The 12,214-nt window shown below is 56.2% G+C and overlaps 1 protein-coding gene across 1 annotated transcript in view; it reads right to left on the reverse strand.

Moving 5' to 3' along the window:
- SULF2 (sulfatase 2) overlaps positions 1-12,214 on the reverse strand; it is a gene marked incomplete in the record, with an annotated part of 294,975 nt that overhangs the window by 5,035 nt on the left and 277,726 nt on the right. The window contains 5 exon segments of the mRNA XM_077460607.1: positions 5,043-5,185; positions 5,740-5,909; positions 7,527-7,586; positions 9,459-9,553; positions 9,897-9,993. Of these exon segments, the coding sequence (XP_077316733.1) occupies positions 5,043-5,185; positions 5,740-5,909; positions 7,527-7,586; positions 9,459-9,553; positions 9,897-9,993 (565 nt within the window).

Consider the following 12,214-nt stretch of genomic DNA (forward strand, 5'->3'; position numbering starts at 1 on the left):
CCAATGAACAGCTAAATGATTCAGAGAAGGGTTGGGAGAAAGTGCTGTGGTCAGATGAGACTCGCCATGTTTGGAGGAAGAAAAATGCTGACTATGACCCTAAGAACACCATCCCTACAGTCAAGAATGGAGGTAGAAACATGATGCTTTGGTGTGTTTCTCTGCTAAAGGTACAGGCCAAATTTGCTGCATTGAGGGGCCAATGGAGGGGTCCATGTATTGTAAAATCTTGGATGAGAACCTTCTTCCCTCAGCCAAAACATTGAAGATGGGTCTTCCAGCATGATAATGACCAAAAACATACCGCCAAGGCAACAAAGGAGTGGCTCAAAAAGAGAGGACATTGAGGTCATGGAGTGGCCTAGCCATAGAAAATTTATGGAGGGAGCTAAAACTTCAAATTGCCAAGCAATGGCCAAGAAAAGGATTCAGAGAAGAGAGGACCAAAATGCCTCCCGAGATGTGTGCAAACCTGATCACCACCTACAAGAAACGTCTGACCTCTGTGCTCGCCAACAAGGGTTTCTCCACCAACTACTAAGTCATGTTTTGCTTGGGGATAAAATACTTATTTTATTCCCTGAACTGCAACTTATAACATTTGTATTGCATTTTTTTCTGGATTTTTGGTTGATATTCTGTCTCTATCATATAAAATATACCTATGATAAAAATTATAGACCCTTCATTTCTTTGTAAGTGGGTAAACTTACAAAATCTGCAGGGGATCAAATCATTATTTTTCCCACTATATATAAGGCAGAGTGCAGGGCTCGGGGTTAGGCAAGGCACAGGGTGCAGGGCTCGGGGGTTAGGCAAGGCACAGGGTGCAGGGCTCGGGGGTTAGGCAAGGCACAGGGTGCAGGGCTCGGGGGTTAGGCAAGGCACAGGGTGCAGGGCTCGGGGGTTAGGCAAGGCACAGGGTGCAGGGCTCGGGGGTTAGGCAAGGCACAGGGTGCAGGGCTCGGGGGTTAGGCAAGGCACAGGGTGCAGGGCTCGGGGGTTAGGCAAGGCACAGGGTGCAGGGCTCGGGGGTTAGGCAAGGCACAGGGTGCAGGGTTCGGGGTTAGGCAAGGCACAGGGTGCAGGGCTCGGGGGTTAGGCAAGGCACAGAGTGCAGGGCTCGGGGGTTAGGCAAGGTGCAGGGCTCGGGGGTTAGGCAAGGCACAGAGTGCAGGGTTCGGGGGTTAGGCAAGGCACAGAGTGCAGGGCTCGGGGGTTAGGCAAGGCACAGAGTGCAGGGCTCGGGGGTTAGGCAAGGCACAGAGTGCAGGGCTCGGGGGTTAGGCAAGGTGCAGGGCTCGGGAGTTAGGCAAGGCACAGGGTGCAGGGCTCGGGGGTTAGGCAAGGCACAGGGTGCAGGGCTCGGGGGTTAGGCAAGGCACAGGGTGCAGGGCTCGGGGGTTAGGCAAGGCACAGGGTGCAGGGTTCGGGGTTAGGCAAGGCACAGAGTGCAGGGCTCGGGGGTTAGGCAAGGCACAGAGTGCAGGGCTCGGGGGTTAGGCAAGGTGCAGGGCTCGGGGGTTAGGCAAGGCACAGAGTGCAGGGTTCGGGGGTTAGGCAAGGCACAGAGTGCAGGGCTCGGGGGTTAGGCAAGGCACAGAGTGCAGGGCTCGGGGGTTAGGCAAGGCACAGAGTGCAGGGCTCGGGGGTTAGGCAAGGCACAGAGTGCAGGGCTCGGGGGTTAGGCAAGGTGCAGGGCTCGGGAGTTAGGCAAGGCACAGGGTGCAGGGTTCGGGGGTTAGGCAAGGCACAGGGTGCAGGGCTCGGGGGTTAGGCAAGGCACAGGGTGCAGGGCTCGGGGGTTAGGCAAGGCACAGGGTGCAGGGTTCGGGGTTAGGCAAGGCACAGAGTGCAGGGCTCGGGGGTTAGGCAAGGCACAGAGTGCAGGGCTCGGGGGTTAGGCAAGGTGCAGGGCTCGGGGGTTAGGCAAGGCACAGAGTGCAGGGTTCGGGGGTTAGGCAAGGCACAGAGTGCAGGGCTCGGGGGTTAGGCAAGGCACAGAGTGCAGGGCTCGGGGGTTAGGCAAGGCACAGAGTGCAGGGCTCGGGGGTTAGGCAAGGCACAGAGTGCAGGGCTCGGGGGTTAGGCAAGGTGCAGGGCTCGGGGGTTAGGCAAGGCACAGAGTGCAGGGTTCGGGGGTTAGGCAAGGCACAGAGTGCAGGGTTCGGGGGTTAGGCAAGGCACAGGGTGCAGGGCTCGGGGGTTAGGCAAGGCACAGGGTGCAGGGCTCGGGGGTTAGGCAAGGCACAGGGTGCAGGGTTCGGGGTTAGGCAAGGCACAGAGTGCAGGGTTCGGGGGTTAGGCAAGGCACAGAGTGCAGGGTTCGGGGGTTAGGCAAGGCACAGAGTGCAGGGCTCGGGGGTTAGGCAAGGCACAGAGTGCAGGGCTCGGGGGTTAGGCAAGGCACAGAGTGCAGGGCTCGGGGGTTAGGCAAGGCACAGAGTGCAGGGCTCGGGGGTTAGGCAAGGTGCAGGGCTCGGGAGTTAGGCAAGGCACAGGGTGCAGGGTTCGGGGGTTAGGCAAGGCACAGGGTGCAGGGCTCGGGGGTTAGGCAAGGCACAGGGTGCAGGGCTCGGGGGTTAGGCAAGGCACAGGGTGCAGGGTTCGGGGTTAGGCAAGGCACAGAGTGCAGGGCTCGGGGGTTAGGCAAGGCACAGAGTGCAGGGCTCGGGGGTTAGGCAAGGTGCAGGGCTCGGGGGTTAGGCAAGGCACAAAGTGCAGGGTTCGGGGGTTAGGCAAGGCACAGAGTGCAGGGCTCGGGGGTTAGGCAAGGCACAGAGTGCAGGGCTCGGGGGTTAGGCAAGGCACAGAGTGCAGGGCTCGGGGGTTAGGCAAGGCACAGAGTGCAGGGCTCGGGGGTTAGGCAAGGTGCAGGGCTCGGGAGTTAGGCAAGGCACAGGGTGCAGGGTTCGGGGGTTAGGCAAGGCACAGGGTGCAGGGCTCGGGGGTTAGGCAAGGCACAGGGTGCAGGGCTCGGGGGTTAGGCAAGGCACAGGGTGCAGGGTTCGGGGTTAGGCAAGGCACAGAGTGCAGGGCTCGGGGGTTAGGCAAGGCACAGAGTGCAGGGCTCGGGGGTTAGGCAAGGTGCAGGGCTCGGGGGTTAGGCAAGGCACAGAGTGCAGGGTTCGGGGGTTAGGCAAGGCACAGAGTGCAGGGCTCGGGGGTTAGGCAAGGCACAGAGTGCAGGGCTCGGGGGTTAGGCAAGGTGCAGGGCTCGGGGGTTAGGCAAGGCACAGAGTGCAGGGTTCGGGGGTTAGGCAAGGCACAGAGTGCAGGGTTCGGGGGTTAGGCAAGGCACAGGGTGCAGGGCTCGGGGGTTAGGCAAGGCACAGGGTGCAGGGCTCGGGGGTTAGGCAAGGCACAGGGTGCAGGGTTCGGGGTTAGGCAAGGCACAGAGTGCAGGGCTCGGGGGTTAGGCAAGGCACAGAGTGCAGGGCTCGGGGGTTAGGCAAGGTGCAGGGCTCGGGGGTTAGGCAAGGCACAGAGTGCAGGGTTCGGGGGTTAGGCAAGGCACAGAGTGCAGGGCTCGGGGGTTAGGCAAGGCACAGAGTGCAGGGCTCGGGGGTTAGGCAAGGCACAGAGTGCAGGGCTCGGGGGTTAGGCAAGGCACAGAGTGCAGGGCTCGGGGGTTAGGCAAGGTGCAGGGCTCGGGGGTTAGGCAAGGCACAGAGTGCAGGGTTCGGGGATTAGGCAAGGCACAGAGTGCAGGGTTCGGGGGTTAGGCAAGGCACAGAGTGCAGGGTTCGGGGGTTAGGCAAGGCACAGAGTGCAGGGTTCAGGGGTTAGGCAAGGCACAGCGTGCAGGGTTCGGGGGTTAGGCAAGGCACAGAGTGCAGGGTTCGGGGGTTAGGCAAGGCACAGAGTGTAGGGCTCGGGGGTTAGGCAAGGCACAGAGTGCAGGGCTCGGGGGTTAGGCAAGGTGCAGGGCTCGGGGGTTAGGCAAGGCACAGAGTGCAGGGTTCGGGGGTTAGGCAAGGCACAGAGTGCAGGGTTCGGGGGTTAGGCAAGGCACAGAGTGCAGGGCTCGGGGGTTAGGCAAGGCACAGAGTGCAGGGCTCGGGGGTTAGGCACAGAGTGCAGGGCTCGGGGGTTAGGCGAGGCACAGAGTGCAGGGCTCGGGGGTTAGGCGAGGCACAGAGTGCAGGGCTCGGGGTCAGGCGAGGCACAGAGTGCAGGGCTTAGGATTAGACAAGGTCATCAATTGGAAATCCCAAAATTGGAATCCTTGCTGAGAAAAAAAAAAAAAAAAAAGAGGCCAAATCCTCCAAATGAGTTCCTAGGACAGATCCATCAAATGGCAATTCTCATCACTTTGGGGAGATTTCCACATTTCCTGTTTGATCTCCAGGACAGGAATCGGAGGATCATCACATTTAGCAAAAAGGATGATGGTTTTAACCCCTTCCTAAAGTAGATGTAGACCCTTCGCTGGAAGACGCAGAGCTGGAGTTCTACTTTAAAATACATCATGTTACGTATCTGCTGTTCATCTCCTGAAACGCTGATAAAAATGTTGCTTATTATATGAAGAAATCTCACATGTCTTGCGTTATATAGAAGACAACATAGGAATGCCAGAAAATATTCAGAGGCTGTCAACTAAATAAAAGTGATGAAGAGGACATTATTATGGGCCTTGGGGTTAGGATGGAAAGGAGGCCTTTGAATGGTCTTTAAGTCGACAACATAACCTGACTTTTGTAATGGTCCTTTGAGACAGAAAACACACAACACATGCAGGTATATTCTTCAAAGAACAGACCATGCTGTGTGTGTGTATATTATATATATATATATATATATATATATATATATATATATATATATATATATATATATATATACATATACATATACATACATACACACACACACACACAGGTGCAGTACACAATATGTCCACAAGGTAGCAGCAGAACAACATCTCCTCTCTATATACACTGAGCTGCTGCCACCTTGTGGTCACCATGCATCCACACATGGCACCCATAAGCAACACAATGTATAGTGGTTGGAGCCCCACCCATAACGCCCTTTACCTGATACGGGTCCACGTTGAGATCGAAATACTCCAGAAAGCCGGTGGCAAATTCACAGAAGAGGAAGTTGTGCGTCTCGTTGATGGTCCGCAGGCACCAGTAGGTGTTGTTGTTGGCACTGGTACAAGCACAGAATGGCCCAACTGCACAGAAGGAAATGACAATGACAGCGCTGAATACTCTGCTAGTGGCCTCCGTTCTTTTATTCACAGATTACACTAAAACAATAGAATAAACCAGGACCCCAAATCACGGCTCGCCGATAACCAGCGGCTTTCTGGTAGGAAAGTGTATCTAAACAACAAGCTGTTATATACAGCAGCTTGCCAGCTCTCAGATGTGGTTACTGCATTGGTTTTATTTTTTTATTTTCACCAGTAACACACTTCCTGTACTGTATGGAGGAGCAGCGTTGTCACGCTAGGCTTCTCTCTTGATATGGAATCCAAACTACGCCCATCCTCCCCCCCCCCCTCCCCCACCGCCACAACTACATAGAGGGGTGATGCTCCACAGTCTGCAAAAGGCAACTGAAAAGATTTATGCCTGGGGAAAAATGCATCCACTACATCTAATGGCCCATAGGCTGCAGTATATGACATTTTTACCCATGCGATTGAACAAACACCCCCCCCCCCCCCCCCCATGCATTTTACGGGGGTCGCATCAATAATCAGGTACCCTAATGAGGCCTTACGTGTCCAGAAGGGGGCAGTCTGCCAGTGCTGGTTGTCATGGGTGAAGCAGGTCAGTCCCGGCATACTGCAAGTGTCATTGTTCTTCAACCTCTTCAGAAGTTTGCGCAGCTTCTTCTTGCGCCTCTGTTCTCGCAGGAGCCACATCTTGTCCTGAGATTTCAGTGATTTCCTGCAAACAAAAGCAACAGTCAGAGGGGACGGGGAGGAAGTGCGGCCGCCCAATGGTCAGAGGGGACGGGGGAAGTATGGCCGCCCAATGGTCAGAGGGGACGGGGGAAGTATGGCCGCCCAATGGTCAGAGGGGACAGGATAAGTATGGCCGCCCAATGGTCAGAGGGGACGGGGGAAGTATGGCCGCCCAATGGTCAGAGGGGACGGGGGAAGTGCGGCCGTCCAATGGTTAGAGGGGACGGGGGAATTGCAGCCGTCCAATGGTCAGAGAGAATGGAGGGTGGGGGAGTACGGCCGTCCAATGGCCAGAGGGGACGGGGGAAGTATGGCCGCCCAATGGTCAGAGGGGACGGGGGAAGTATGGCCGCCCAATGGTCAGAGGGGACGGGGGAAGTATGGCCACCCAGTGGTCAGAGGGGACGGGGGAAGTATGGCCACCCAGTGGTCAGAGGGGACGGGGGAAGTATGGCCGCCCAGTGGTCAGAGGGGACGGGGGGAAGTATGGCCGCCCAGTGATCAGAGGGGACGGGGGAAGTATGGCCGCCCAGTGGTCAGAGGGGACGGGGGAAGTATGGCCGCCCAGTGGTCAGAGGGGATGGGGGAAGTACGGCTGATCAATGTTTAGAGGGGGCGGAGGCAGTGCGGCCGCTCAATTATCAGAGGAGACGGGGGAAATACAGGCGCCCAACCGTCTGACAGGGCAGTATGGAAGCTCAAAGGCCAGATGGAACGGGGTGGTACGGACACGCAGTGGTGAAAGGATGGGGCAGTATGAACACACAACAGTCAGAGTATGGGGCGGTATGGACACCCAGCAGTCAGAAGGGAATGCGGCAGCATGGCAGCTCAATGGGCAGAGGGAATAGGACAATATGACAGCCCAGCGGTCAGAGGGGACGGGGCTCTGAGGAAGAAGGTACTCCTTCAAAATGTGTCAGCCAGCAGGGGTCCTGATGTCCTCCGTTTTGCTATCTGTTGGTTCCAGGACCGATTGCCACAAATAGGTGGCTTTTACAAGCAATAATCCTCCACGTGTCTGTGAGTAGTTTTTAAATTGTTTTTATTAATAAATTGCCTTGGGATGATGAACAAGGCTGGTGCGCCCTCTTCTTTTTATTTATTTTTTGGGCAGTACAGATTGTCAAGGAGGACGGGGCGGTACAGATGCCCAGCGGTCAGAGGGGAAGGGGCGGTACAGATGCCCAGCGGTCAGAGGGGACGGGGCGGTACAGATGCCCAGCGGTCAGAGGGGACGGGGCGGTACAGATGCCCAGCGGTCAGAGGGGACGGGGCGGTACAGATGCCCAGCGGTCAGAGGGGACGGGGCGGTACAGATGCCCAGCGGTCAGAGGGGACGGGGCGGTACAGATGCCCAGCGGTCAGAGGGGACGGGGCGGTACAGATGCCCAGCGGTCAGAGGGGACGGGGCGGTACAGATGCCCAGCGGTCAGAGGGGACGGGGCGGTACAGATGCCCAGCAGTCAGAGGACATCCAATGGTCAGAGGGGACAAATATCAGGCAAAGGAAGGGTTAACAGATAACCAGCTTCTTTAATATATTTCTAACAAAGGGTCCCCTGAGGACACTTCTCACCTGTCCAATGAGGTTACTCACTTGAAGGGATGCATCATGGGATCCGTACTCTTCAGCTTCCCCTTCTTATGTTTGATGTAACTGCAGGAAATAAATAATTGTGGTCATTATATGGGTGACACGGGACCCCGAAAGCTCTGGCTGAGACCTCCAGGGGGTTGTACCATTCATGGTGGAGGAGAGGACACTTATTTCAGGTGGAGCTATGGGCAGAATACAAAAATGGCAGATAAGCTGCAGTCCATCCCAAGCCTCATCACCGCAGTTCTTTGGATTCCCGAATTCCAACGTAACAGTTTATTCTGCCAGTAGATCCATTATAACCCCATTTCCTGTAACAGGGTGGCAACAATGCTCCTTCGCATTGAAATGGCACAGCAGTGTTGTCACCCTGGACAGGGTCGGCCCTGGTGGGATTTTAGGAGACAAAGCCCAATTTCAAAAGTGGAATTTGACATTCGGCTCTTTTCCTAAAATCCTCCAATGGAATTCCACATCATCGGTATAGTACATTGCGGAGCTCCCCCTGTATCAAATGCTGCACCTCCTTCTTATTAGACATGCAGCTGTGGGGGGGGGGGCTCTCCACAAAACCGCTGCCCCCCCCATACCCCTCAATGCCATTTGTAGGATGAGTTGGACCTTACAATTGTGCGCCCCCTAGTGGTGGCTCCAGGCCATTCAAACTGCATGCTCAAACTGAGTGCACTTTCTACTTCACTAGTACCCACTACTGAGCTGAACCCTACAATTGTGCGCCCCCCCTAGCTGCTTCTGAGCTGAACCCTACAATTGTGCCCCCCCCCAGCTACTACTAAGCTGAACCCCACAATTGTGCGCCCCCCCTAGCTGCTACTGAGCTGGACCCTACAATTGTGCCCCCCCCAGCTGCTATTGAGCTGGACCCTACAATTGTGCCCCCCCCAGCTGCTACTGAGCTGGACCCTACAATTGTGCCCCCCCAGCTGCTACTGAGCTGAACCCTACAATTGTGCCCCCCCCCCAGCTGCTACTGAGCTGGACCCTACAATTGTGCGCCCCCCCTAGCTGCTACTGAGCTGGAGACTACAATTGTGTGCCCCCCCCAGCTGCTTCTGAGCTGAACCCTACAATTGTGCCCCCCCCAGCTGCTACTGAGCTGGACCCTATAATTGTGCGCCCCCCCCAGCTGCTACTGAGCTGGACCCTACAATTGTGCCCCCCCTAGCTGCTACTAAGCTGGACACTACAATTGTGCGCCCCCCAGCTGCTACTGAGCTGGACCCTACAATTGTGCCCCCCCTAGCTGCTACTGAGCTGGACACTACAATTGTGCGCCCCCCCCCAGCTGCTACTGAGCTGGACTGGACACTACAAATGTGCGCCCCCTAGCCGCTACCAAGCTGGGCTGGACACTGTCATTGTGCGCCCCCTAGAAGTAGGCGCTATTGAGCTGGACTGGACACCACAATTGTGTGTCCCCCCTAACAGTAGCTGAGCTGGACTGGACTGGACAGGACAATTGTGCGCCCCCTAGCAGTAGGCGCTACTGAGCTGTGATGGGCACTACAATTGTGCATCCCCTAGCAGTGGCTGCTACTGAGCTGGACACCATCATTGTGCCCCCCCCCCAGAAGTAGGCGCTATTGAGCAGGGCTGGACACCACAATTGTGCACCCCCCTAGCAGTAGGCACTACTCAGCTGGGCACCACAATTGTGCGCCCCCCAGCCATAGCTGAGCTGAGCTGGACACTACAATTGACCCTAGCAGTGGCCACTACTGAGCTCAGCTAGAGAAGGATAGCGTGCAATGTGGACTGTCCGAGTTGTAGTTTTGTGATTGGGCACAGCAGACCTGAATGACCCGCTGAGGAAAAGTGGGCCAAATCCTCTATTGAAAAAAACAAAAAACAAAAAAACGTTGTCACATTCCATCCACTCGGGTGACGACAACCCACCTGGGACAGACCTACCTGATCTTATTGCAGTCACAGTCCTCCGGCCTCTTCTTTTTCAGGTGACCTCTGACCTCTCGCAGGTTCTTTATTTTGTTCTGCAACGTCTCGATCTAAAAATAAAAGAGGAAGTGAGCGGAGCCCGAGTCACGAGTGCGGTCATTGAATCGCTACTAAACCCTCCCACCGGTTTCAGCCAAAGGAAGCCGCCATCTTGGCCTCTCTTTGTCGCGGTGCTGCACATGTGATTAGTTAGGACTCCGGACAATTGATGGCTCAACAGTTTGGTTGGGAGCACAACCAAGGTGACAGTCACATTCCCGGCATGCCTTGAATGCAACCTTTTTTTTGAAACCGATAAATCGTTGAGTCTACTTCCGCTTTAATATGCGTCACATGACCGCCGGTGAGCCGGGTCGGTATCCCCCCCCCCCCCCCCGCGGGCCGCACACTTACCTCATGGTCAATGTGGAGTTTGTGATCCTTCCAGGCCTGCAGAGACTTGTACAGATCCAGATCACACTGCACCGTGTTGTTGGCCAAGATGTGACACCTGAGAGGGGGAGAGAGCAGAGAGAACGGGCGCTTTACTATCACAACAGATCAGATCTGAGGCTCACCCCCACAGACGTTACAGCTTAACCGTACAATCGACCTTAGATCTACCAAAGCCGCGCAATAGGGGGACCTACCTCATCTATTTAAAGTGGTTGTAAAGGTAGAAGGTGCATTCTATGCATTTAGGTAAAAAAAAAAAAAGCCTTCTGTGTGCAGCACAGCCCCTCCTCAGTGCCTTGGGGGGGAGGGGCCCCTCCACAAAAAAAAAAAAAAAACGCTGGCCCCTTCATACCCTTCAATGCCATTTGTAGGATGGGTTGGACAAAACAAATGTGCGCCCCCTAGTGGTGGCTCCAGGCCATTCAAGCTGCATGCACAAACTGAGTGCAATTCTACTTCACTTGTACCCACTACTGAGCTGGACACTACAATTGTGCGCCCCCCCCAGCTGCTACTGAGCTGGACCCTACAATTGTGCCCCCCAGCTGCTACTGAGCTGGACCCTACAATTGTGCCCCCCCCAGCTGCTACTGAGCTGGACACTACAATTGTGCACCCCCCCTAGCTGCTACTGAGCCGGACCCTACAATTGTGCGCCCCCTCCAGCTGCTACTGAGCTGGACCCTACAATTGTGCGCTCCCCCTAGCTGCCACTGAGCTGGAGACTACAATTGTGCGCCCCCCCAGCTGCTACTGAGCTGGACACTACAATTGTGCCCCCCCAGCTGCTACTGAGCTGGACCCTACAATTGTGCCCCCCCAGCTGCTACTGAGCTGGAGACTACAATTGTGCACCCCCCCCAGCTGCTACTGAGCTGGACACTACAATTGTGCCCCCCTCCCAGCTGCTACTGAGCTGGAGACTACAATTGTGCCCCCCCAGCTGCTACTGAGCTGGACCCTACAATTGTGCCCCCCCAGCTGCTACTGAGCTGGAGACTACAATTGTGCGCCCCCCCCAGCTGCTACTGAGCTGGACACTACAATTGTGCCCCCCTCCCAGCTGCTACTGAGCTGGAGACTACAATTGTGCCCCCCCCCCCAGCTGCTACTGAGCTGGAGACTACAATTGTGCACCCCCCCTAGCTGCTACTGAGCTGGACACTACAATTGTGCACTCCCCCCCAGCTGCTACTGAGCTGGACACTACAATTGTGCCCCCCTCCCAGCTGCTACTGAGCTGGACACTACAATTGTGCCCCCCCCCCAGCTGCTACTGAGCTGGAGACTACAATTGTGTGCCCCCCTAGCTGCTACTGAGCTGGACCCTACAATTGTGCCCCCCCCAGCTGCTACTGAGCTGGACACTACAATTGTGCGCTCCCCCTAGCTGCTACTGAGCTGGACACTACAATTGTGCCCCCCTAACTGCTACTGAGCTGGAGACTACAATTGTGCGCTCCCCCTAGCTGCTACTGAGCTGGACACTACAATTGTGCGCTCCCCCTAGCTGCTACTGAGCTGGACACTACAATTGTGCCCCCCCTAACTGCTACTGAGCTGGAGACTACAATTGTGCCCCCCCCCAGCTGCTACTGAGCTGGACACTACAATTGTGCGCCCCCCTAACTGCTACTGAGCTGGACACTACAATTGTGCGCCCCCCTAACTGCTACTGAGCTGGAGACTACAATTGTGCCCCCCTCCCAGCTGCTACTGAGCTGGACACTACAATTGTGCACCCCCCCCCCCCAGCTGCTACTGAGCTGGACACTACAATTGTGCGCCCCCCACAGCTGCTACTGAGCTGGACCCTACAATTGTGCCCCCCTCCCAGCTGCTACTGAGCTGGACACTACAATTGTGCACCCCCCCCCCAGCTGCTACTGAGCTGGACACTACAATTGTGCGCCCCCCACAGCTGCTACTGGGTTGGACACTACAATTGTGCACCCCCCCCAGCGGCTACTGAGCTGGACCCTACAATTGTGCACCCCCCTAACTGCTACTGACCTGGACCCTACAATTGTGTGCCCCCCCCCAGCTGCTACTGAGCTGGACCCTACAATTGTGCCCCCCTCCCAGCTGCTACTGAGCTGGACCCTACAATTGTGCGCCCCCCCAGCTGCTACTGAGCTGGACACTACAATTGTGCGCCCCCCCCAGCTGCTACTGAGCTGGACCCTACAATTGTGCGCCCCCCTAACTGCTACTGAGCTGGACCCTACAATTGTGCGCCCCCCCCCCAGCTGCTACTGAGCTGGACACTACAATTG

This window comes from Lithobates pipiens, unplaced genomic scaffold (assembly GCF_037356315.1).
Source record: "Lithobates pipiens isolate NorthernLeopardFrog02 unplaced genomic scaffold, aLitPip1_a1.2 Scaffold_28, whole genome shotgun sequence".
NCBI classification, from domain to species: Eukaryota; Metazoa; Chordata; class Amphibia; order Anura; family Ranidae; genus Lithobates; species Lithobates pipiens.